The sequence below is a fragment of the Anser cygnoides genome, chromosome 18 (genome assembly GCF_040182565.1).
Source record: "Anser cygnoides isolate HZ-2024a breed goose chromosome 18, Taihu_goose_T2T_genome, whole genome shotgun sequence".
Taxonomy (NCBI): domain Eukaryota; kingdom Metazoa; phylum Chordata; class Aves; order Anseriformes; family Anatidae; genus Anser; species Anser cygnoides.
The window spans coordinates 7,519,645-7,543,480 of NC_089890.1; the positions used below are offsets into that span (position 1 = coordinate 7,519,645).

The window sequence follows — 23,836 nt, forward strand, 5'->3', positions numbered from 1 at the left end:
CCCGGGAGCGCTTCCGCCGTACGGGGCCGGGCAGCCAATAGGAACGCTGGGACTGCTGGCGTCATGACGCGCCGGAAGCGGGAGCGCGGCTCGGAGCGGCGGGAGGATTTGGCGGTGGCGGAGCGCGGCGGGAGCGGCGGCACCATGAGCGTGCGGCTCAGCGAGGGCGCCATCGCGGTGAGCGGCCCCGAGGCGGCCCCGCGCTCCGGGACCGGGCGGGGGAACGTGTCTGGGCCCGCCTGGGCTCGGTTCGGGCCCGGTTCGGGTTGTGGCGGGGCGCGAAGGCTGTGCGAGGCCTGGCGAGGAGGGCTCGGGGCCGGGGGCGCGGCCCGGGGAGGGCGGCGGGGACGCGGTGCAGGCTCCGGTGCTGAGGGGAGCGGCGCGGTGCCGTGCTCTGAGGTGGCCCCGGCCCTGAGAGCCTCTGGTGGGCCCGCTGGTGCCAGCCTGTCCCTGGACACCCCCCCCCCCCCCCGGGGCCTCCTCCAAGCTCGCGTGGCGGTGGCATCTCGCTGAGTTTCTCTTTTTCTCCTCTCTAGGCCATCATGCAGGGGGAGAGCGTCACGAAGCCTGTGCTGCAAGTCATCGTGAGTACTCCCGGCCGCCTCTTGCTGCTGGCGGGTCGGTGGTCAGCTTCAACGTGGGAGGTGGAGCGGGGCTGTGCTGCAGTCAGGAGTGCTGTGCGGAGGAGCCCAGTGTGGCTGATGTGCCCTCGATGTCATTTAGAGTAATAGGTTTTGTGTGATTTGAGCTGTGCAGTTGATAGCTGCGTTCAAGGTAGGCAAGTTCACTTTGCTTATTAATCATACAAGGGACCTTAAAGACCACCTAACTCCAACCCCCTGCTACGGGCAGGATGCCACCCCCTAGATCAGGTTGTCAGAGCCCCATCCAGCCTGGCCTTGGACACCTCCAGAGATGAGACATCCACACTTTCCCTGGGTGACCTGTTCCAGTGCTTCAGCACCCTTACAGTAAAGAATTTCCTCCTAATGTCTAGAAGGTGTCAATTCATGTTTTTGAAGGGCTTCTGAGGAAATGAGGAGGAAGTAACAATCCGGTGTTTTCCCTGTAGAATACACGGGCCATTGCTACAGGAAATGGGCCTCCACGTTACCGAGTGTTGATGAGCGACGGGGTTAACACGCTGTCCTGTAAGTATGAAAAGCTGCCGTGAGATTTTTGTAAGTGGAGCGATACTGATGGTGCTGAAGTTTCAGATTTGACATCATGTTGCATAGTGATGAAAGAAGTATTAAATGAGAATGTGGTGTAAGTGGGGACTGCAGACTCTGAAGTGTGCAGCTGCATTTTAACGCTCAGACAAATTCCTTCTCTGGAACTTTCTTTGTGAGGTTGAAGCAATTAACTTGCTGTAGGATACAATGAAAATACAGACATCTATGTATGTTTTTGTAATGCAGGTTTTTAAAGTAGTTTGTCTTAGTCTTTTTCTGACTTCTTTAATATATGATCATTTTAGAGGTCTTTTCCAACCTAAGTGATTCTGCCATTCTATTGTTGCACTCTGAAGTTTGGGGAATAAATACAATTAAGTCTATGTTCAGTGTTGGCGACTTGTTAGTTGTTACACTGTTTGCTATGTGCTAGTTAACTGAGCAAGTTATAGGTCTAATGTAATGCTAGTAGGCTGGCTGGAAAAGTGTCCAGTTGTGGCAGACCCTCTTAAGGCTGGCGTGAGTTAATTGTTTCAGCATATTTCTCCTATTTTTGCAGCCTTCATGTTGGCAACGCAGCTGAACTCTCTCGTGGAAGAGGAACGCTTATCAGCCCAGTGTATTTGCCAGGTTAACAGATTCATTGTCAACAGCTTAAAAGATGGAAGGTACATACATTTCTTCAAGTATGGTTCTACAGAAGGACAGCTGTGCTAGCAGGTGCTCTGTCCTGGGTGACTAAGCAAAGACCAAATCCTTTTGATTAGGATTATCTGAAAATAATAAGACTTTAGGGTGCAGGAGGGAAAATACACAGCGCAGGCACTTACAGAATGTGACTGCAGCAGGTGCACGTGTGCCTAGCATAGTGACTTAGTAATTGAAGACTTCCAGTTGGAATACTGTTAAATCATACTGTTTTTTTTCAATTCACTTAAAACTACCCGATGTGGTAAAGAAACAGTGAAGATTGCATGTTGCTTAGGTGTTGTAAAATCTTTGGTCTGTTATGAGACTTTAAGAGAAGCAAGTTAGGCATGGTAAAATGAGAAGTGATCTGATTGAAGCGATCATCTAAAAGCTGTGTCTGTCTGGGAGAACACGATAGGAGGTTCTGCATCTGTTTTTATTCCACAGTTTTCTGGAGGGAACATAACTTCTTTTGAGGCAGGAAACGGATTCTCTTGTGAAATCTGGCATGGTTTCAATACTCTTAAAACACTGTTTCAACCCATTTTTGTGTGCCCATGCAGCCTGCCATCGGCCGTCCTTGGTGAAACGTGATACTTTTTCAGGCCTATTTGTACATCATGAGAGGGTCAAGCTGACAGTGGAGAGCTTTTGTTTTCCACATCCCTTGTAAGAAGAATCAGCCCCTAATGGTTGCTTCTGGTATCTGCGCAGAAAGGATACTCAGCCTGATAGACTTGCAGAGAGAGTGAAAGTCTTTTATAATTGTCTATTTTGTGTTTGTAGGAGAGTGGTTATCTTGATGGACTTAGATGTTCTGAAAACTGCTGATATGGTTGGTGGTAATATTGGCAATCCAGTGCCGTACAACGAAGGTGAGTATCCTCTGTGAACAAATAGCTCATCTGAACGCACTATCTGTTATGATAGTCTTTCAGCTGTCTTTCTTTCTTTGCCTTTAAAAAGAAGCAGTCAAGCATGTTCAGCTTTCTTATGCCTCCAGCACTAATGTCTGTATCTCGAAAATCCTTTCTGTTTGTGTAACACAAAGTAGGGTTTGTTCATATTTTCATAAACTCTGCATCTTGTCTCTAGCTTCAATCTCTAAATGGCATTGAGAAGTATCTACACTCTGTGATAGCATTGACAGGTTTTTATTATATGTTAGTGGTCTTTATGTAGAGTTTCAGTAGGTATGTGAAAGCTGTTCAATATCTCTTTGTGATGAGTAACCAAGTAAGTTAGGTCTTCTTCTGTCTGGGAAGAAAATGTCAGGAGGAAGATGTAATAATGATCTATAAAACTGTAAGATGGCACGGAGCGGATGAATAAAGAATGACAAATTTCTTTTTCTCTTCTGCATTCACTTGATGCTCTTTAGTTCTCATATTATCAGGTAGTGGTTTTAAAACAAAGGCTGTACTACACCCCCAAACAGTGTATAGTTAAATTATGGAACATGCTGCTACATGAGTTAGGTGCCAAAAATTGGCACAGGTTCAAAAAGCAATTAGATATAAAAAAAAAAAAATCCATTAAAGGCTGTTAAACATAACAATACATCCTCTGTGTGAATGTTAGGTTCAGGAAGCACTAAAACTTATATTGCTCGAAGTAGATAGATGAGATACTGTTAGGAAAACATGGCCAGCATACAGACTTCCCTAAGCATCTGGTCCTATGCTGCCATCTGAAAAATGATGATGCTTTGGGTGGCCATTAAGCTGACCTCCTGTGAATCTTCTGCTTTCCACTGCTGAAGTAACTGCATTCTTCATTTTCATGTGCTGACTTACGAGTTGTCAGACAAACATTTTTCAGGTTAGTATAATTTTTTTCCCCCTGAGATGTTCAAAAGTATGTTCAGTTCTTGTAGTTCTCTTTCTTAAAAAGAGGGAGGATAATAAACACTCGAAGAAAATATTTGAACATCTCCAACATTGATGTACATACAGATAATGGCTGACATTTAATAGCAAATAGCTTTTTTCGGTGGATTTTTTTCATTTGTCTCTTTTCTGCTGGAATCGAATTAATTTATCGCTAAGAACTAGTGGCAACAACTTTCTGTAAGATATTTTGGACAAATGGTGGTAGGTACGCTGCCGTTCTGGTTAAAGATCTACTTTATTAACTGAAGCTGAAATTAGCTTTTGTTGCAAAGATGTCTTTCTTCATCAACTGTTCTTTTTCCTGGGGAATTAGAGGTGCGTTTGTTAAATGAGCCTAAAGAATCCTTTGTTCCTTTGATAGTTACTTAGCTGATTGCTGTTTAAAAAATGTGTTGACATCTCAGATTTTATGGTTTAATCCCACAGTTGCTGTAGAGACCAGGATTTTCAGAACACCTATTGAGCAGACTGTTTTGTCTCTTTCTCCCATTTCTCTTGCTTGTGTGATAATACACAAGCATGTTTCTTGTGAACTGTATGGTGTTCTTCTCTTGTCCTACTGTTGCTTAGAAACAACTGGAAATCTTCCCTCTCAGAGAACTGAGTTGAAAATACACCCTTAAGAGTATAAATTTTGGTAAAATTAAAATGATTTTGATCAAAGTTGTGTTCCTTTGGACTTTAAAAAAGTACTCAGCAATGAAGTTTTCAAATCTAAAAGCTTTTGGGGATGGAAGTGTTATGGGTCTGTGATCACAGAAAGCATGGGCTTGCACTAGGTGGTTAAGAGATGCCAAAACTGATGCAATGTATATTTTATTTTAACACATTCTGCAAAATTCATGCTTTTTTTTTTTGACATTAAATAAGGCTTCAGTTATGGAAGACGGTGATAGTTTAGATTAGGTATGCTTAACCTATCCTTTATGCTCTGTAAGGCTGTCTCATTTGTCATGAAAGCCTTTGTAAAATGACAGAGGTATATTTGAAGTTGCAGCTTCTTTAAGCTTTTGTGTATGTATCGAGAGATGATACTTTTGATGAATGCTCAGCTAATGCAGAATGAGTATGTAAGAGCACTTTTTTTTTCCATTAAAAAAAACAGTTTTTAGTCCTACTTTTCATCTTTCTTTAAATGCAGATCTCAAATTGCTAGACCTAGGATTTAATGCTATTCTTTCCTACCACAGTAGGACCCAGAGAGTGAGAAGATGCCTTTTGCCACTTTACGCTTGAGCAGTAGGTGGTTAATCTCACTAACAAGGAAGCTGGAGATGCAATCTCTGTAATACACACCATAAAAACTTTTCAGGCGGCGTTTCATAATAGTATTATAGAAAATTAAGATTGAGCAGTTTAGTTCTTTGTAGAAAGCTATATGGTAATGTTATTACTGTCATTAATCTCATTGAAATTACTCTGATGTTGGACTTCATTCTTACTGTAACAATTACTTGCTACTTATGTTTAATTTCTGTCATTAATCTTTCAGTGTTGAAATGCTTGTATACTTATACATTTGCTTGAACTCCTCTTTCTGCTCTTCCCACCATCGCCTTTTGGGGTGCATTTTTTCAAAGTGTGTTTCCCTCCTCTTCCTCCCCTGGGCTGCTGCTCGGTTCTGGAACAGGCCTTCTGTCATAATGGTCCTATAGCAAGACCTCTGGGTAACAAATTGTTGGAACCATAAGACTACTGCTGTACTGCTCTTACATTAGATTGGGCTAAGTTTAGCTTAGGTTTGACAAACCCGATATACGTAGCAGAAATGTGATCAGGTATTTTAAGTGTGGGTGTTTGGTTTGGTGGTTGTTTTTTTTTTTCCAGCTTCTGCTAATAAAAATTAACGGCAAAAAACAAGCAGAGGAATTGATTTTTTCTGAGCAACCTAAGTGATCCGTAGGCCACCAGCCACTACAAGTCAGTTTAGCAGTCCCTCGACTCCACAAGCAAGAAAATTGGAGAGATTTTCTCTTTTTGTATGTTTGAACACGTGCACAGATGTGTTGTTATATTCTTAATGTGCTGAGAAACGCCAGGCTTTGGGTAAGCAATCATTAAAGCATGATTTTGTGTTTCGTAATATACCAGTACACTAATAGTGTGTTTTTAAAATTTATTTTATCTTTTGTATTAAAACATTTTTTCCCTAGGACTATTTGAAACAGAAGTAAAAGGAAGCCTCTTCCTGTTTCATATGCACATTCCTGTTCTTCTTGCAAATTCTTTCCCTACCCAGACATACTTTCTCTTAAGTGGTTTGTTTGTGTGTTTTTTTTTCTTCCTCCCCTCTCATACAAAACAAATTTGGGGTGAAGCACTGGCTGGGTCCTCTGAGTGAGGCAGCTGAAGGAGGGTGAAATTCGGTTTCTCCATCTAGCGGATTCTGCAGTAAGTGCACATCGCTGTTTGACGTCACTCAGTTGCTAGGGCGACTCCTGTCACTGTTTCACCACTGTGGCTACTGCGACAAGTGAGAGGAACAGACTGGTTTTGTGCAAAGACCTTGTTTTGGGTATTTTCTTAAATATTTTTTTGGATTAAAGATACCTAGAAGGTTACCTCTGTAGGCTACGCAACGTCAGGGTCTCCTTGTGTTGATTCCGCTCCTTTACCGTGCTTCTGTACCGTCCTTTCTTGCCATTCTGGTCTGGGACTCTCTGCTTCTGTTCCTTGTGGTGATTATGGGTTCAGTCTCACCTTCTTTTCCACTTTCCCTGTCTGTCTTGCTGTTCACACCCCTAATCAGGAGGGACTTTGCCTGCGCAGGCCTAAGACTTCCTGCAAACTGGTGGCTTAAGGAGTTAGTTGGGTCCAAAGAGACAAAAATGTTGGGTATTTACTAATCTAGAAGCAAAATATTATAGGAAAGTAATTATTTCTGTCAAGTAATGCAAAATTTTGACCTATGGATTAGTCTTCTAACGTACTGTTTTTCTATATATGTCACTTTCCTCTTTCTTGTAATTTATCATTGGTGTAATGCAAGTAAAAGCCCTGGAATCTACAAACACATACAATATGTGCTTACTGTGGCATGTCATATCCCAAGAAAGGACTGGTGAATGCGGAAATGATGACCCCATCACCTTCACGTTAAATTTCTTCATATTTTGGAAATAAAATATAGCAGGTGTTTTCTTTGTCTTGCGTTAACTGCAGGTTTGACTTCATCCAGTGTTTTCTTGGTCCTCTCCACATTTTAAGAAGGAATTCTACAATTTTTTATCTTTGCTGTTAGGTAGTAGCAGAAACTACCTGTCAGAGCAATAGAAGCCTATAAAAAATGAGAAGTTGTCAAGATTACTTCAGTGCTGTCCTTTTAAATAACTGTCAACCCTGAGTTCTTCTCAAGTAGAAAGCAGTTGCTTGAGGAAAGAGATCTGACTGGGATTCCTCCATGTAAATATCGTTCAACAGATAGTTTGCTGCTGCTGTGCCTTATAACACCTGATTTTTAGCATGTGTTCTGTGTTTAAAATTTTGTTTTCGTACAAAACTTATTTCTTCTTAAAAATGCTTAAGGGTAGTTTTAATTACTGTGCTCCCTGCTGTACTAAATGACCTCTTTCCATTTAATTAACCAGGGCAGGGGCAGCAGCGTTCTTCAGCTCCAGCAGCAAATGCAGCACCCAACAAACCACAGCAACAAAATGGCAATGTGTCAGTAGCAGGTAAGAATAATCCTGGGCAGGAATTCTGGTTTCTGTTTGTGCACTACAAAACCACAGCTTAAACTTAAAAAAGACCCTTTCTATAATAGTGTTGGACAAGAAATTACATTAGACTAACCTGTAGCTTGAAAAGGTGAATTATCTCAAGAGCCTACTGTACACTTGAATTAAGAAAATCTGTCCCGTTTCCTCCTCTTGTCCAAGAAAGGAGGGGGGATGTAACAAAAAAAGGAAAAAAGAGGGAAGCAACTTTGACAAAGCAATGTAAACTGAACATCTAGTCTGAGGCAATTTTGTGTTCTTGAAGTGGTGCTCTCTGGACACCCAAGTAGGCCACAGTGTGGAGCTGAGTAAAAGTTGTGTTATCAGTGCTGAGCTATTGAGGCCAAACAGTTTAGGTGGTGCAGGACTGAAATTAATTCGATAGTACATCTATAAATACAATGTTTTGATCAAGATTTTGAATAGCAAGATGCTGAAAAAGGCGGTTGATATAAATGTCAGCCTGTAGACTTATTTTTGAAACGAAGTTGTCAAAGTCCTAGCTGTTGGTACTGCTTCAACTTGTCTGTATTCTTTATGCAGGTGTTTAAGTATTTTGGTTTTTTGAAATATTAAATTTTAACACTTGCTTACTCCAGCAGAAAACAAGTTTTTCCTTCCTGTATTTCAAGCTGGTGATGAAAGCTCTACATTGATACATTAACAAGATTCTGTTTAGAACTGGCAGTATTGCCTTACATCAGGAGACAGTTTGGTTGTAGGGGTACAGTATCTTAGTTGTTCCCCTGAGTGGTGTAGATCCAAACCTGCATGTCCTGCATTGTAGAAAATACAGTGCAAACTGGTTGTTTTCCACTTAGACTGTGTTTAGCAGACTCAGGATACTTCTCCATTTCCACTCTAAAAGTCTGAGTGTGTCTTTTCTGTGGCAGTTTGCAGCCTAAAAAATACTTGTGACCAGGAGAAGTGATTCAACAAACTTCATGGTGCTATAAGGGCACCACAGAGCTCTTAAATGAGTTGGTGTTAACCTGCCTTTTGTCTACACGGCTGAAATTCTGCATGCTTGCTTTTTTTTTTTTTTTAATTCGTTTTCTTTTCTGAAAGGGCCTCCTGCTCCAAAGTACCACGCTCCCTCAAACCAGTTCAGTAAAGCGAGTGCTCCCAGCGCAATGAAGACACCAGGGGGATCCCAGGCTAAAGTAGTGCCGATTGCCAGCTTGAATCCATACCAATCTAAGTGAGTTTTAATGGTCTGCCAGGTATTAATCAATGTCACAGGCATGAAGGAACAACTTCTTTTTGCTTTATCATCCTTACTGAGATGTATGAATCTCTGTTAAATCGTTCTTCATTAAGTTTTGATTTTATCAGTTAACTTGGGGAGGGGTGCAGGAAGGGCGGGGAAACGAAACAAAAATCCACGCAGCACAGAAACAGCTGTACAGGTTTTTGGTCTTTTTTTTTTCATCAACACTGACAATGTGAGACTTGCCTTTCCATTGTCTTGGTGAAGTTACCCTGCTGAGCTTGATAGGTTTTTAATATTTTAGTCGAAAATCAATTGACTTCTCTTTTTTCCTAAAGTGACCTTCTTTTTGATAAGTTAATGACAAAACAGCTCAGTAAGCTATTCACTTCAGCTACTGTTCTGTTGAAAAGCATGAGGATGTAATTATTTTGTGAATGACATTTTAAAGTTATGCAAACTGATTTGATTACCTAAGTTAAATGCAAATCCTATAATTGGGCTCTTGAGTTCTAACGTGGCTATTCAGAACAGGCAAACTGCTCTATGAGAAATGTACCCTAAAAAGTAAAAGATTTGAGGCCTGCTTCTGTGCAGAAGGATTGTTTGCTGCTATATCGTACTAGATGTTTTATGCTTGGCTTTGTTGTTGCTTTCTATACAACTTTCTGCCTTTAATGGTCGAGGCCATTAAAATAGAAAGCAGCAGAAAGGCAGGTAGAGTTGCTGAGGTGCAGTGGAAGAATTCTGGCTTTTAAATAGTGACGTTCCAGTTCCTAGGGTTGGTAAATTCAATCTCTTTTAAAAATGAAGAAGAAAAATATGAAAGAGGACGTAGAACTTTTTTTTTTCTTGCACAATTTCAGGTGGACCATTTGCGCTCGTGTTACCCAAAAAGGCCAGATCCGCACATGGAGCAACTCCCGCGGGGAAGGAAAGCTCTTTTCTATAGAGCTAGTTGATGAAAGTGTAAGTGTTATATGTTGAGAAAAAGATAATGTATGCCAGATGCTGATGAACCCTTTATAAAGACAGAATAGAGGAAATAAAGTGTATTACAGAAAATGTTTTTTTATGACGACTGAAGTTCATATTCGTATATTCATTAACTTGAGCATCAGTGATCCAGTTCTTATCCAGAATGAAGTCTTAAATGTATGGCATTACTGATTATTTTTCATCAAAGTCTATACTGTGTGACTCAATCTCTGCAGCCTCAAAATACGGTTGTTTAGGGAAACTGACAACCTAATACTTAGGTTTATCATGCTTTCCTTTGGATTGAGAATGAGATCTCATCTTTGCTTAGTTACATGTTACAAAACAAGGAGTGAGAGGAGCATTGCCTCCAAGTTATAAGCTTTCATTTTCGTGAGGAAATCAGAGTATAAATTATTGTAATACTAGGAAATTTCATCTGTGGTTTGTTTGGGGAATGGTATCTGGTTAATCTAACTAAACTCGCAGTTTATCAAACCTCTTATCAAATTACAGCCTTCTGTCATGAAAACAAGATTCTGCAAGATTATATTTAGTATAAAATGTGAGGTTAATAATGTAACGTGTTGTCACCAGCCATTTGTTTTCTCTGCATACTGTTAGTACTCTTTTTTTTTGTTTTGTTTTTAAATTTATCTATTGAGTTTATAATTGCAATTAATTGTAACTTAAGGACTTGACATCATGTATGAGTAGGAAGTACCACAATATACCTGTGTGCTAACTTGTCGAGCTAGGTGATCTATTTGAACTTTTTCTTTCCTCGAATGGCAATTAATGCCAGTTTTAGGAGTACCTGTTCAAAGGTGTGCATATGATGGCAATTCTTTTGCATTTTGTTCTGGAGCTCCAGAGATGCGAATGAGACTTGAATGTGAGATGTGATGGTCAGGTGTAGAATATGTTGTTCTAGCTAGAGCTACAAATCTGAGGAGAATGGTGTTTTTTTTCTCAAATGCCTGGAGCTAGCCTTGCAACCCACACTGTGTCTGTAGAACTGATGCCACTTAACAATGTGAAGGCTTTATTTATTTACTTATTAATTTTCATGCTGAATTTCAGTTCTTACCAACTCTCCTGTTTTTCTCCAGGGTGAGATTAGAGCTACTGCGTTCAATGATCAAGCAGACAAGTTCTTTCCTCTCATTGAACTGAACAAGGTACAGTAGTATTGTGCTTTCATGGACTGACATGAGCTAGAAAAGAGGAGCTTCAGCATAGCAAGGATTTTTAAAGGTGAACACAATCCATTTTCTCTGTCTGACTTCCGATAATATCCTCTGTTTCATTGCTTTCTCCTCTAGGTATATTATTTTACCAAAGGCAATTTGAAGACTGCTAACAAGCAATATACAGCTGTTAAGAATGACTATGAGATTACATTCACTAATGAGACTTCAGTTGTGCCCTGTGATGATGCCCAGCATCTTCCATCTGTTCAGTTTGAGTTTGTATCCATCTCCGAGTTGGAGAACACACCCAAAGACTCAATTGTCGGTCAGTCTAAGTAGCGAAATGGCAAGCTATAAGGCTTTGAAATTTTATTTTTGTCGTGAATGCTGGGGGAGGCAGTGAGCAATACAATGCTTTGACTGTTTTGATCTTTTGGGTGAAGTTAGCCAGTGGTGGTTGCCATTAAAAATGCCTTGGGCAATTATACTGTTAAGCAGTCTTTATCCTATTCTGCTAACAATGTGTAATGATTTCTCTGCAAACTTGTGCTTCAAACTAAAGGCAGTAAACGATACTTGTTTATTGTAGTATGATTGTTGTTTTCCACAGAAAAGGGTTGAAGGAAAAATGTCCTTGCTCAGCACGTGTGTGTTTCATACCTTCCATGATCTTGCTTGCTTTCACTATCTAATTATCTCTGTAGTGATTTTGGCATAATTCAGTGAATCCAAGTCCAAGTTGCATGACTGTTTTGGCTTGCTTTGTGAAGTATTGGAGGTTTGTTTTTCTGTAATTTGTTGGGCAGAGTACTCCGGAAAAATCAGAGGCTGGGTGGGGGCGAGGGTTCTCAGGTTTCACAGGCACAAGATGCATGTGATTCAGAGGCATTCAGCTAGGAATTTTAAAGGTAGATCTGTCATGTTCAAAAAGGAATAATGTCAGGGAGTTCAAAGGGCATGGCATTAGCTCTTACTGCCCAAACATGCGACTTCCCAGGACTCGCTGGATGTTTTGTGTTGGAAGGGACCTCTAGAGGTCATCTGGTCCAACCCCCAAAACTTATTCAAGTTGCAGCTTATGGCCTAGGGGGCTGCAGCGAGGGCACTAGCTGGTTGCTTGTTTGTGGCTGTCATTTTGAAACCCCTCGCTTGAGAGACTTCTTAACCAGCAAGGATCAGGAGCTGAAAGTGATCGCACTTTGGCAGAGTGTGATGGAAAGAGATTTCTAATGTGGTGAGGCTTGAATTTTTGAATATCTTAATGAATTTGTCAACAAAATTAAAGCACTGAAGAATTTTGTAGTAGAGCATTCCTGCCATAATACACTTAATTTCCGTATCAGATTTGATTTGAATAGGGAGCTAGGATATTACAAGGTAAAAATCTGTCACTAGGAATGAATTCTTCTCTTGCGGTCTTGTATTCCCCAATTGTGACCCTTGAGCATCTCTAACTAAATTGTAACTCTTTTTCAGATGTAATTGGAATCTGTAAGAGCTATGAAGATGTCACTAAAATTACAGTGAAAGCTAGCAATAGGGAGGTATCAAAGAGGAATGTGCATCTGATGGATACATCAGGGAAACTGGTGACAGCTACGCTATGGGGAAATGAGGTATGTGCTCTCTTACCTGTTCTTAAGCAAACGTTCCTTTGTGTAGGGTGAGGAAATGCACGCTGTTGTCATCTGAGATGGGCATAGCACTGAGACAGAGTCCTGGGTGTTTGAGGATCGGGGCAGAAAGAAGGTGAAAGACTGTCTGGTTTCATTCAGGTGTGATGTTCTTAACCTTTTTCTGACAAACTGCTGACATGATCTGACTAATGTGTTCTGAACAACTGCAGACATTATGTCTCAAGCCCAAAGACTGTAGATAACAGGCTTCTGGTTTAGAAAAGAATACGAATTGTAGTTTGATTATCAGAAAGCCTGATGGCTACGGCTGTCTCGTTTGAGATGAATTTTATTCTTAGGGTGGGATACTTGTTACCTTGCATAAATCGCTGCTTAACTAGGGGGTTGAAAGGCTGTATCTCAGACTAAGAGTTTAAAATGTCAGAGTTTTGGAATTGAAAGATTGTGTGGTTGTAGTAAACTGGTCCTTTACCACTGGAAAACAAAGTCATTTGTCAAAAGGATAGTGTAGATTCTTAGGGATTTATATTCTGGTCTATAAAACGGGAGTGATCCTGCCAGCTTGGCGGCAGTGCTTTATGGCTAAATGATCAAGTAGGTGGCTAAACGTTAACCCTCTGCCGATGTAAATGAAGTCAACTGAAGTTCAGTATCACAAAGTTTTGAGGTTGAACCAGCTTGTTACAGGAGAGGTTACTAGTGATGAATTTTTTGTGTAACTCTCAAGAGATCAGCGAGATCTGCATTTTACAAAGTCTTTTCACTTGTAGAGATAACACCAAGCATTGAGGGGAAGTGACTTACAGCCTGCAGCTGGTGCACTTAGGGTTAGAATCCATATCTGCCCAATAACAGTCATTGCCCTAACTGCCAAGCTGTTGTGTGTTCTTTTTGTATCCCATGGATACAGTGAATGCTTCTGCTAACTGTAGCTCATTTGTGGTCTTTAAGCACATGATCCTCTCCTTGCTCGTTAAGTGGTGTGGGGTCCTGAAAATCTATACCTTTCAAAGCCTCTCTAGTGCCAAGAGGTTCTTTGTTAGTGTCAGACTTTACTCAGATAGCAAACTGATGGCAACTGGACAGCATTAAAGCAGCTTTATGAGATTAAAAACAGAAAATGGAAAGTTGAGAAAAAGTGTTTGGTCAGTATACCTATGCTTTTACTTCCTATGCTGTAGTAGAAGAGACGTGATTGGCTCAGTTAAGCCAAGTGAGCTCTTCGATGTCCCAAAGAGTGGGATCTGACCAAATAACCTCTGTTCGGAGAAACCTCCATTCCCATAACCCATCTCTGTTTTTAAAATCCTTGTGTAAAGCTCCTAAAGGAGACTAATCCATTTTCTCCGAACAGCTTCAGCATCAATATAGAGTTTCTCCAGTTACCCAAGAAATGGAGTATTAGGATTGTTAGCTGCCTTTTCATAAATTTCTAGTGATATTTTTTGAAAACCATACCTCCCAAATATGGTAAGATAGTTTGATTTAGATCTTGTCTTTTGTCATGATCCATGAATTATGACCAGAAGTTCAGTATCTCTATTGTAGTGTGCTTACTCTTTCTTTTTTTTTCTGTACACGCAGGCTGAGACGTTTGATGGTTCTAGACAACCTGTGGTAGCCATCAGAGGAGCCCGAGTCTCTGATTTTGGTGGTAGAAGCCTTTCTGTCCTGTCGTCGAGTACAGTTGTCGTCAACCCTGATACCCCAGAGGCTTTTAAGCTTCGAGGATGGTATGACTGTGTTTGTGTTGATTCATTTCAGCCTGCTGTGAAGTATTCATTTTATTGTCTATATTTGAGCAGCCTGTAAAGTACTGAGGAAGGGGAGCAGACAGTATGGGTTCCATAGGAGTAGTGCGTGCTGACCCAAAGCCTTGCAAGGCAGCATGAAATCAGACTTTGACCAACTCTACTTTGAGTGACTAGCTGAGAGAACAGTATTTATTTATTTATTTATAGTAGGGTTTTTCCACTTTATGGAATCTGATGCATACTCTGTTAGTATGTACTGGAGGAACTGTTGACTTCTTACAGTGTCTCTTCCTTATCAGATATTTTTCAGATAGCAAAATAGTTTCGGATAGTTTTGCTGTTGTCAGGAAAACAAAATGACTTCTTAGTGCTTCATTACTGCTTCTGGTGTAGGTAGTTGCTAAATTGTCCGCTGTAGCTACTAGCACAGTGAGACGTGGTGTATGTGCTAATGGGGTGAAGTCCCTACAGCATCGGGTTTTGTGAATCCTGGGTTCGCGTTCTGGCTAAATCCTTCAAACGCGGATAAAACGTTTGTGTTAGCATTCTCCATTTGTCAGATTGAGCAGTGCTTCAGTACTTCAGAGGGTTGTTGAAGATGAAATTGATTGTGGGTCTTAGCTATTGCTGTCATATTTTAATTATGCTCAGTTTCTGAGTCCTTTTGGTGTGTTTCTTAAATCACAAAAAACGCCGGAATGGGATGATAGTACAATCTTTTTCTGAAAAGGAGTGCTTTCTTACTTTAACACAGGAGGCATAATTTGTTCAATGCTATTTGCTTTTTTCTTTTGAAGCTGCTGCAAAGATAATGGTACCGTGTAATTTAATTTTAATTATGGAAATATCTTGATGCCCTTAAATCTTGTTATCTGCCTGCCTTAAAGAAGCGTGCAGTGCGTGGTTTGACCACTAGCTGGCAAACAAATTGCAGTTATATAGAACAAAGCTGTCCTCCTTTTGTGGGTTTATAAAATACAGTGCTAATTAAGTCAGAGTATTAACTTATTCTGAAATGCTATTTTTGTTTGCAATATACACAAATTACTGTAATTGTTTCCTTTGCAATCATTGATTTTTACAAAAGAAAAAAAAATCCCTCACGTATTAAGTACATGAAACTAAACGTAAGCTTTTGATAAGTCTGCATGGTCTGCTACCCAAAAATAGAAGCGCATCTTTGTGGTTCCAGGTTTGACTCCGAGGGGCAGCTTCTGGAATGCTCCTCGATCTCTGATGTAAGAGGTGGATCAGCATCTGGGGTGAACACCAACTGGAAAACTTTGTTTGAAGCCAAAGCTGAGAACTTGGGACAAGGAGATAAGGTAGAGCATGGCAGCTGAATGCAAGCATTGTGTATTGGAGAGGGGGTAACAAAAAGCTTATTGGGACTGTCACGTTGTTGAGCAATATGTGCTTACTCTGTAACTGTTTTTTAAGAGCAGAATCCAAGTTCATTGCTGATGTTGCAACATGATCCTTTGTTTGCAAGAGAATTCTAAGCCTTGCGTAAATAGTAAAAAATAGTCTACCCCAAAGATATTTGCATCTTTGCAAACATATAAATAGCACGAAGTATTACAGGAGGAACAGGTGCATTAAGAGGAAGTGGTTTTCAAGGGTGCACGCTTGTTCAGTAGAAAAGCTAGGAATAAGACTCACCGCTCTGGCATTCCAGTTCAGTAGCCTCTCTAGGCTTAAACTGCTCCTTGACTTGTTTAAAAACATTTTTGTTTTTCAAACTTAAGTGCTAAGCCTTTCAGGATGCAGAAGAACTTTTATCTAAGGACAAAACTTTACCTGTAATTCAGCTGTTTTCTGTGACATTTCTTGCACATGCTTCTTAATCAACCTCTGTTGATCTGTTGAAAGGCTTGACTGTGGTCTTAAACCATTAGGATGATTATTTTTCCGTGGCGAGTGGGTATTTTTGTTCTGTGGGCTATAGTTTAATCAAACGCTTATCTGCAATACTACACAGTAGGCTTTCTGGTTTTTGTACTGACTCCCAAAAGAAGCACAGGAAAGTGCAGAATCTTAATCCTGTGAAAAAGTAGAGATTTGAACGGACACAATGGAAAAGCAAATATGCTTTATCTGAAGAAAACCTAGCAATCAGAGTTTCCCGCAATGGAAACACAAAATAATCTTGCTGTAGAGACTTTGTTTAACATAATGGAAACCTGGAAATGATTGCAACAGAGGGGTTGATTTACAGTTTCCCAATAATCCATAGCTGTTAAGCTTTCTAATCTTAAATATCCAAGTATGGGTGCCTTGCTTTGTAGTTAATTCAGAATTGGAAAACATTTGAGTGTTTTGAGGCTAATGTTGCACACTCACTCTCCTAGGCGGATTATTTTAGCTGTGTGGGCACAGTAGTACATCTGCGCAAAGAGAACTGTATGTACCAGGCCTGTCCCTCTCAGGATTGCAATAAGAAAGTGATAGACCAACAGAATGGACTGTATCGTTGTGAAAAGTGTGATCGTGAATTCCCCAATTTCAAGTACCGCATGATGCTTCTGGTAAGTACGTGGACTAGAGGAGACCAGTGCTTCTCGTTGACTGCTTTCCCCGGACAGTCCAAGTTGAAATGTTTTGAGACAACGGGGTCTTAGAGTGCTGTTTGTCTGTCTATAAAGTGCCTATGGATTAGAGGATATTTAAATGGCTTGTATGCTGTACCTAGGTGAGGAATGTTTCATTGAGCTGATTAGCAGTTTGTTTTCCTAGTGCTCCAATTAAAAGCTTTTCTCTTTGCCAAAAAGTTGATGCTAGCTGAGTTGATTCTGGTTTCCAAGTGTACTATGCAGTGCAGAGTACAGATGGCCTACGCCTCTTCAGTAGTGAAGATAAACTGAAGTAAAATGGCATTTCTGGAGAGCAGTAATTGCACTTTTACAGCTGCTACCTATATTTAGTACATTTTTTTGTAGGTATTGTTCTGTCTCATGCTTTAATGGAGCAGGCTTCAGAGAGCTGTCTGAGGATTATTGTGATGCCCGCTTATCCCATAAGCATTGAACCTTTTTCTGTTTTACATTATAAATTAGAGTTGTAGCTGCTTCTTAGAAATGCTGTGCCAGGTGGGCATGCAGAGAAAGGGGAACTATCCCTGCAATCTCACTAAAACATACACTGCTTCTGAATAATTTCTAGCAGATAACTTCTAGGAACACACGCACTACTTAACATAGCAGAGCCCTTCTCAGAGAATATAAAGGCAATACTAAAGTTACAATCGTGGCCTTCAGAAGAGTTTGTCTCCTATTTTCACATTCCAAATTGTCAATAGCAGCCTCATATACGAGGCTAGTGCTTGATCTGTTTACTGCTCTGTCTTGTCCTTGAACGTTTTGGTAGTTGTCTCATAGCACAGCACACGTATTTATGCTCAGGTTCTCATGTCTGTACTAAGTAAATGCAGGCTGCAGTCTTGCTGGTGTCACCCTTGGCTGCTGCCATTCTGAGCTACCTGCTCTTGTTCACAGCCCATCAGTGGCAGAGGAAAGGAACTGAATATACATCATTGTGTCACAGGAAAAGACCAACAAGATCATAATAGTAAACAGTGTACTATTGATATTAACTTACTTTAAATGACTGTGACGTTCTATGGAGGTCTTTTAAAAAGTAAAATAATATGTCATTGTCTTCAGCTCGGGTTATGGAAAGTACCGATGGTGCATAAGGCTTTTTAACTGTGAAATAAATCTCTCTCATACTGTTGTACTTAAATATTAGGCAACTGGAGGATATTATTTTTGTTTGCTTTGTTTATTTGTTTGTTTTTGTTGATTTAGGTGACCATTGCAGACTGTCTAGAGTATCAGTGGGTGACTTGCTTCCAAGATACAGCAGAATTCATTCTTGGGCAAAGTGCTGCTCTCCTGGGAGAACTGAAGGAAAAGGTCAGTCAGCTAGCTTATTAAGTCTTTAGTAAATGTCTCGAAGTTGATCTGTATTTTATACATCTCGTTGTTAAGCGGCCCTCAAATTTCCTGCTTTTTCTTATCGTACCGGTAAGGAAATATTCTTGTGACATTGACTTAAAAGGAAACATGGAGAAAGATGCAACATACCTGCAGAATATGAGTGCTGATCCAGCAGAGAGTGTGGTCTCATCCCTATGTGCACACACAGAGCACTCCTAAGTCAAGAGATACAGCAAGGGCATTGGATTATGTTCACGTAGTTTCAGCAGAAATTGAAAGTATTATTAAAACAAATTTGAAAGGCCTATGTGAAAGAAAGGGATATTCTATTTCATCTGACAAGAGCATGATCTTGCCCGTTCTCTGAGCTGATGGGCCAACTCAGCGGTCTGGTGGCCAGAGATTTCCTCCAGATGTTGGGCTTCAGAATCTTTTGCAAGTTCACAAATCATTGGTTCTCTGTAGTCTGAAGTTCTTGGCAGGGACTTTGCTCTTCTCAGGATTATTTTCCATGGGCCATCTGCCTGGAGAACAGAGGTTTGCCTGGTTTTCCCCATAGTTTGCTCCCCCAGTCAGTCTGTCTACCTCTGAGCTCTTTTGACTCTTAAACTGAAGATCAGCCTGTCCTTATCACCTGGACCTTGAGGGACAGCTGGCTGCTTGTCAGCCCTCAAGGTTGTAGTGCTATTGACAGCTTTAACACATTGACTACAGTTGAAAGGACAGGCTGTTTTATCATTGTACCTAGATTGGAAGGATATGTGAAAAACTGTTTTAGCCATGAATACTAACAGCGTTATTTCTCATGTGTTCCAAAAAATTGTTTACAAAACCAAAAAGTTCCAGAACGCTTTGTATGTATCTTTGTAAGTAGGCAGGAAGCTTTTTTGAACTAATGTGTGTTTGCCCTCCCTTGAAGGCTCTTTTTTTCACCAAGTATTACCAGAAACTTCGTGGACAATACAAAAACTATGACTTTTAAAATAGGTCATTTGCAGAGATGCTTAAGTAATCTTTCTTTGGCAGATTAGAACAGTTTTTAAGGTGGCTGTAAGCCATTAAACACTAACAGACAGTATTTTCTTCCCTCTGTCTCTGTGCTTCTCTGCTGCATTTTCCTTTCTTCCTACCAAAATAATCTCTTCTTGCTTTTAGTTGTCTACTATATAAAATCTGTGTGGTTTTATTTCGTAATGATGTGGAAAACAGATTAAGTTCTTGAATTGTATATGAACACTGCTGTGCTTCCAGGCTAAGGCTATAGTATGATTGATATTAGGGCTCCATAGATATTCCAGATGTTGGTTAACCTATTGCTTGGCTGTGGGAGGAAATGAGCCAGAAGGGATTCTTGAGGCTGTAATCCTGATTGTCCTGAGACACTGTTGTAGCCCTCATCCATTTCTGCGAAGTGGGGCTAGCTTTCCTGTAATTTACGTACAGGAATGGTGTTTGGAAATTTCCTGCACTTCTATTCTGTAAGGTAAGTGGCACAAAGCTTGCGGTTCTTAGATGCTAAAACTTTTGTGGTATCCTGAAGGCTGGACACCTCTGCTCTGTAGGCAGATGTATTGCTATGGCATTCTAATTAGATGTGCCTACACTTCTGAATTTCCATTTTCAGACGTTCTTAACTTGTCAATATTTTCTTAGTTCAGTCATGCTTAATCTCTGCTAGAGTTCAAACAAAATTTCTTAGTCGCTTCTAATGCTGAAGAGAGAGGGGAAGGAGAGACAGCAGATCCTATGTAACAATACAAACATGTAATGTCTTCTGAAGAGCTGTCTAATGGAAATGGCCAGGGATAGAAAATGGAGCATAATATGGAATGAGCCCTTGAGCAGGAATGCTTTGTGTTCCAGGAGAAATTGGCTTTGATTTGACACTTTTATGAGCTTTAAAAACGGTACTCGATGCATTTTCAGCAAGCTTATCTTAGTGTTTTTTCTCAGAAGACCTCATCCAGTGCCCTGTGAAGTTGGTGGAAGTCAACTGCTTACAGGGTGTATTGAGTCCACGTACAGCCGTGCCGTGCTAAGCATAGATGTGCGTGCAAGGTCTTTCATCTCCTTCTCTGCCGTACTTGTTATGAAAGGAGGTAATGCAGGGTAGCAGTGACTGGTGTGCTAACAGCGTTTTCCGCTCACTAATGGTCCGTGTAGTCTGTGGCAGAGGTGGAAACAGGAGCCAAACACTTCATAAAGTGAGCTTTCTCATCCTCTAATCCATATGATGGTCACAGGAAAGGGTTTTCAATATTCAGGAAGCATATGCCGAAATGTTGCAGTCTGCAGCTGGCTACCCATGTTCTCCTTCATTTGTTGTACCTTCCTAAACCTTAGAAGAATCGCCCCGTAGCGTAAAAGAGTGCCGCACGCTTTAAAACCAGCAGTTTTCATACTTGGGATGTGAGTGAAACTGAGGTGGGTTCAGTTCTGGACCAGATGCTCTGTCTCCTTCTGGACTGACTGATCAAGTCAAGTGCATTTGGTAGAGAGATGTGATGATAATTGCATGCCTGTATCACCATGGGGCAGCAGGATTTTGGTGGAATGTCAGCGAAGATTTTATAATGCGTTTTTACAAAAATAAACTTTTTCCATGGTCTTCACAACTTGTCTAATTCTTTTCTACTGTTTTGACAAATTGTCTGAAATAAATGATGATTATGTTTAGTATTCATATGGTAATTAGAAGTAGCTTATGCTGTAAATGTGACATGGTCTTCTAGTGGTTATAAAAGCACTTTCAAAACATGCATCCACTTTTTATGGAGCGTCCTCTTAAATAGGTCTGTCAGGATGTGAAGAATGCATACAACCTTGATGTATAAGCAGAGGAGCTGAATGCCTAATAAGACAATTAATAGGCAAGTAGTTAACTCTGTCAGTGTCTGATTGTTGCAGAACATCAGAAATAGCCCGTTAAGCTGCATGAGAGAATCTTACGCAGATTTATAATGTTTTTATTCGGTATGTCTGGCTGCGGGCTCACTGCAGCTATACATTGTTTTGTTTAGGTTGCTAAAAAGATTTTTCACTCTGAACTACATCTTCTCTCAAAAACTTTAAGCTATTGTTTTGGCATCTAAAATTTGATGGAAAATTCAGGTCTGCATGCATGATCCAGTTAGTTCCAATATTTTGCCAACATCAGCAAGAGATGAACTGTTCTGAAAATTCCTGGTACTACCAGAACCTTGGGTGACTGCAGCTGATGTCTGTCTTTTGTTCTTCTCACAGAATGAGCAGGCATTTGAAGAAGTCTTCCAAAATGCCAACTTCAACACGTATGAGTTCAGGATCAGAGTAAAACTGGAGACTTACAACGTAAGTATCCTCCAAAATGCAAATAACGTAGCATATGGCTTTTACAGTTTGACTTCTCTCCGTAAGAGATGGCTTCATCCTCTTATGTTTGTGTGGAGAAGTTTCCTAAGGTACTTGCTCACAGCAAATACTGTCAGCCTTGGTCACTGAAGGAGGGGACTGCCTTTAAAGCTGCTCCCTCTCAGGTTCCTCAAGTCTGGCTTGTTCCAAATGAAAAGAGTGTAGCTGCTCTGGGAGTCAAGTTTGCTCGCCTAGCTAACCCTGGTACCAAGAACAGGGAGGGCAGAAGGAGGTTAGAACTGAGCATTCTTTTGCTGAGCACTCTTTGCATGCCATTTTTCTCTTTCACAGGATGAATCCCGTATTAAGGCTACAGCAATGGATGTCAAACCCGTAAACTACAGAGAATACAGCAAGAGGTTGATCGCAAACATCAGGAGAAATGCTCAGCTGGGATGAGAGGGCTGCTGCTAATTCATCAAAGCTAAAACTTGCAGGAAAAACTCGAAGAGAGGATGTTACACTGACTTTTTCCTTACCCCATGTATGACAATTTGGCATTAGTTATACCATGCATCGTAGTCCAGTGTAGTGGGCTAAGTGATTTAATTCATTTCTCTGAAGATACGTCCCTGGTGACTAAGAGTGCACTGAAACGGCCATGATGCTGTAGACCGCTGTGGTCTATTAAACTGTGACAGTGCTAAAGAGGATTCTCTAGACAGATTGTCAGTATCTTTAGACAACGCATTCAGAATGTCTGAAGTAACTTTGCTTTCTCTCTGTACGTAAAGCTGAATTATATAAACACTGTGTCGTCTTTGCAAGGAAGTAGTGACAACCGTGGCACTTGGACTTGTTCAGCAAAGGGTAGGAGGAAGAGCATCATACAGCTTTCGGACGTGGACGAAGGCGAACAGGTCTGTTAGCGCAAGTTAGTTCTTTTCTGTAGAATTCAAAGGCTTCCTTTTTCCACAGGTGCCATGCAGTTGTTAATGCTTGGAATGGCAATATGGTAGAATTATTAATCAAAGACATATCTCTTATATCTGAAGAATATCCTTCCTTCAGGGTTTAATAGACTGAGTCAGATGGGTCTGATATTAATCAAAATTGTCTCTTCTGAGGAAGGCAGATAAGCATTGACTCTCCATCCCCCAGGGAAATCTAGGCAACTACAAAGCATTGCTTTAGTTTTCACTTCAATTAATACTATAGGTTTTTGACTGATTTTAGCGCACTTTTCCTGCCCGTATATATTTTGTATGTCTGTATGTTCACTTTCTTTGGTTTTATTTGTAATGATGTTAATCAGAAAAAAGGTCTTTCAAGGGGGGAGCTTTGTTTGAATAAACACTGTTTAATTCCTGTATAGTGAATTTTGCTTTCTTTGAACACCAAAGACTTCTCATTACTGGAAAGCAATTAATTAGCTTTCATAATAAGCATTCACTTGGGGGAGATGTTACCTTATTACAAACTCTAAGGTTAGAGTGAAGAATGGAGACTTCTTTGCCTGATGTTAACAGCATGGAAATGCAGTGATATTTTCACCATTTCTGTGCCTGAGAATGCTGATGAGCTGGCACTTCTGGGATTTTTATTGACGTTTACACAGCAGTCTAAAACTAACCAGGCTTTGAGATTTGTTCAGACATAGAGCTAGTACAGAAAACAGTAATTATGCTACTGGGCTTTTCAGTCAGCAGAGCATGCTAGCTCTGTGTGCTCCTAATCACATTAATTATGTGTTCCCTGGCTGCAGCTCACAGCTTGGCATTTGCTGCACAGCTCCAAGCATCCAGGCAATACTGCAGTGGGTCTCTGGTAGCAAACCTGAAATTTTATTTATTTATTTTGCACTGTAGAGCACTGCTTCTTCACGTATTCATGTGGTGCCCTGGTTTCCTGTTTGTCATCTTTAAGTCTTTATGTTTAGGAACTGTAAATGCCACTTCCATTGATGGACGTGAAGGACATTATCCTGGGCCCATTAATTGCACAAACAGCCCCTTCTTTTTTGGATCCTGAGGATCATGACTGGGTTCTTCTGCTGATGCCTTGAATTTTTTATTGAAGTATTTGTTCCCTCTGACCTTGCTTATAAAGCATTGACTAGAAAATTACAGTCTTCAGCACGGTTCCGGACTGACAAATGGTAGGTTAGCGGTGATAATCTATCTTTCCACTCTGCTAACCAGTCTTCTAGTTCTGCTCCTCCCTTCCTGTGTCCCCACTTTCCCAGATGAGGGGACCGAGAGCAAAATGCTCCTCGAGGCTATTTCGAAGTCTCAGGCCCGTGTACACCGGGTATTTTTACGAG

At 40.7% G+C, this 23,836-nt stretch overlaps 1 protein-coding gene across 1 annotated transcript; it reads left to right on the forward strand.

Annotated features, from left to right (window-relative positions):
- The first annotated feature begins 23 nt into the window (after window positions 1-23).
- Window positions 24-22,885, forward strand: RPA1 (replication protein A1). Its single transcript, XM_048067959.2, has 17 exons — window positions 24-177; window positions 537-584; window positions 1,073-1,151; window positions 1,735-1,843; window positions 2,652-2,740; window positions 7,345-7,431; window positions 8,542-8,674; window positions 9,550-9,652; window positions 10,774-10,842; window positions 10,987-11,179; window positions 12,331-12,470; window positions 14,076-14,224; window positions 15,438-15,570; window positions 16,597-16,773; window positions 18,052-18,159; window positions 21,427-21,513; window positions 21,865-22,885. The coding sequence occupies exons 1-17, from the start codon at window positions 64-66 to the stop codon at window positions 21,970-21,972; spliced, it is 1,926 nt and encodes a 641-aa protein (XP_047923916.2). The 5' UTR covers window positions 24-63; the 3' UTR covers window positions 21,973-22,885.
- Window positions 22,886-23,836: the final 951 nt, after the last annotated feature.

Excerpts from the sequence above, each read along its gene's own strand:
- RPA1 (XM_048067959.2), top strand. The coding sequence starts at position 64 with ATGACGCGCCGGAAGCGGGAGCGCGGCTCGGAGCGGCGGGAGGATTTG. Across the intron at positions 7,432-8,541 it reads TGGCAATGTGTCAGTAGCAG|GGCCTCCTGCTCCAAAGTAC; the intron begins GTAAGAATAATC and ends CTTTTCTGAAAG. Across the intron at positions 11,180-12,330 it reads ACCCAAAGACTCAATTGTCG|ATGTAATTGGAATCTGTAAG; the intron begins GTCAGTCTAAGT and ends ACTCTTTTTCAG.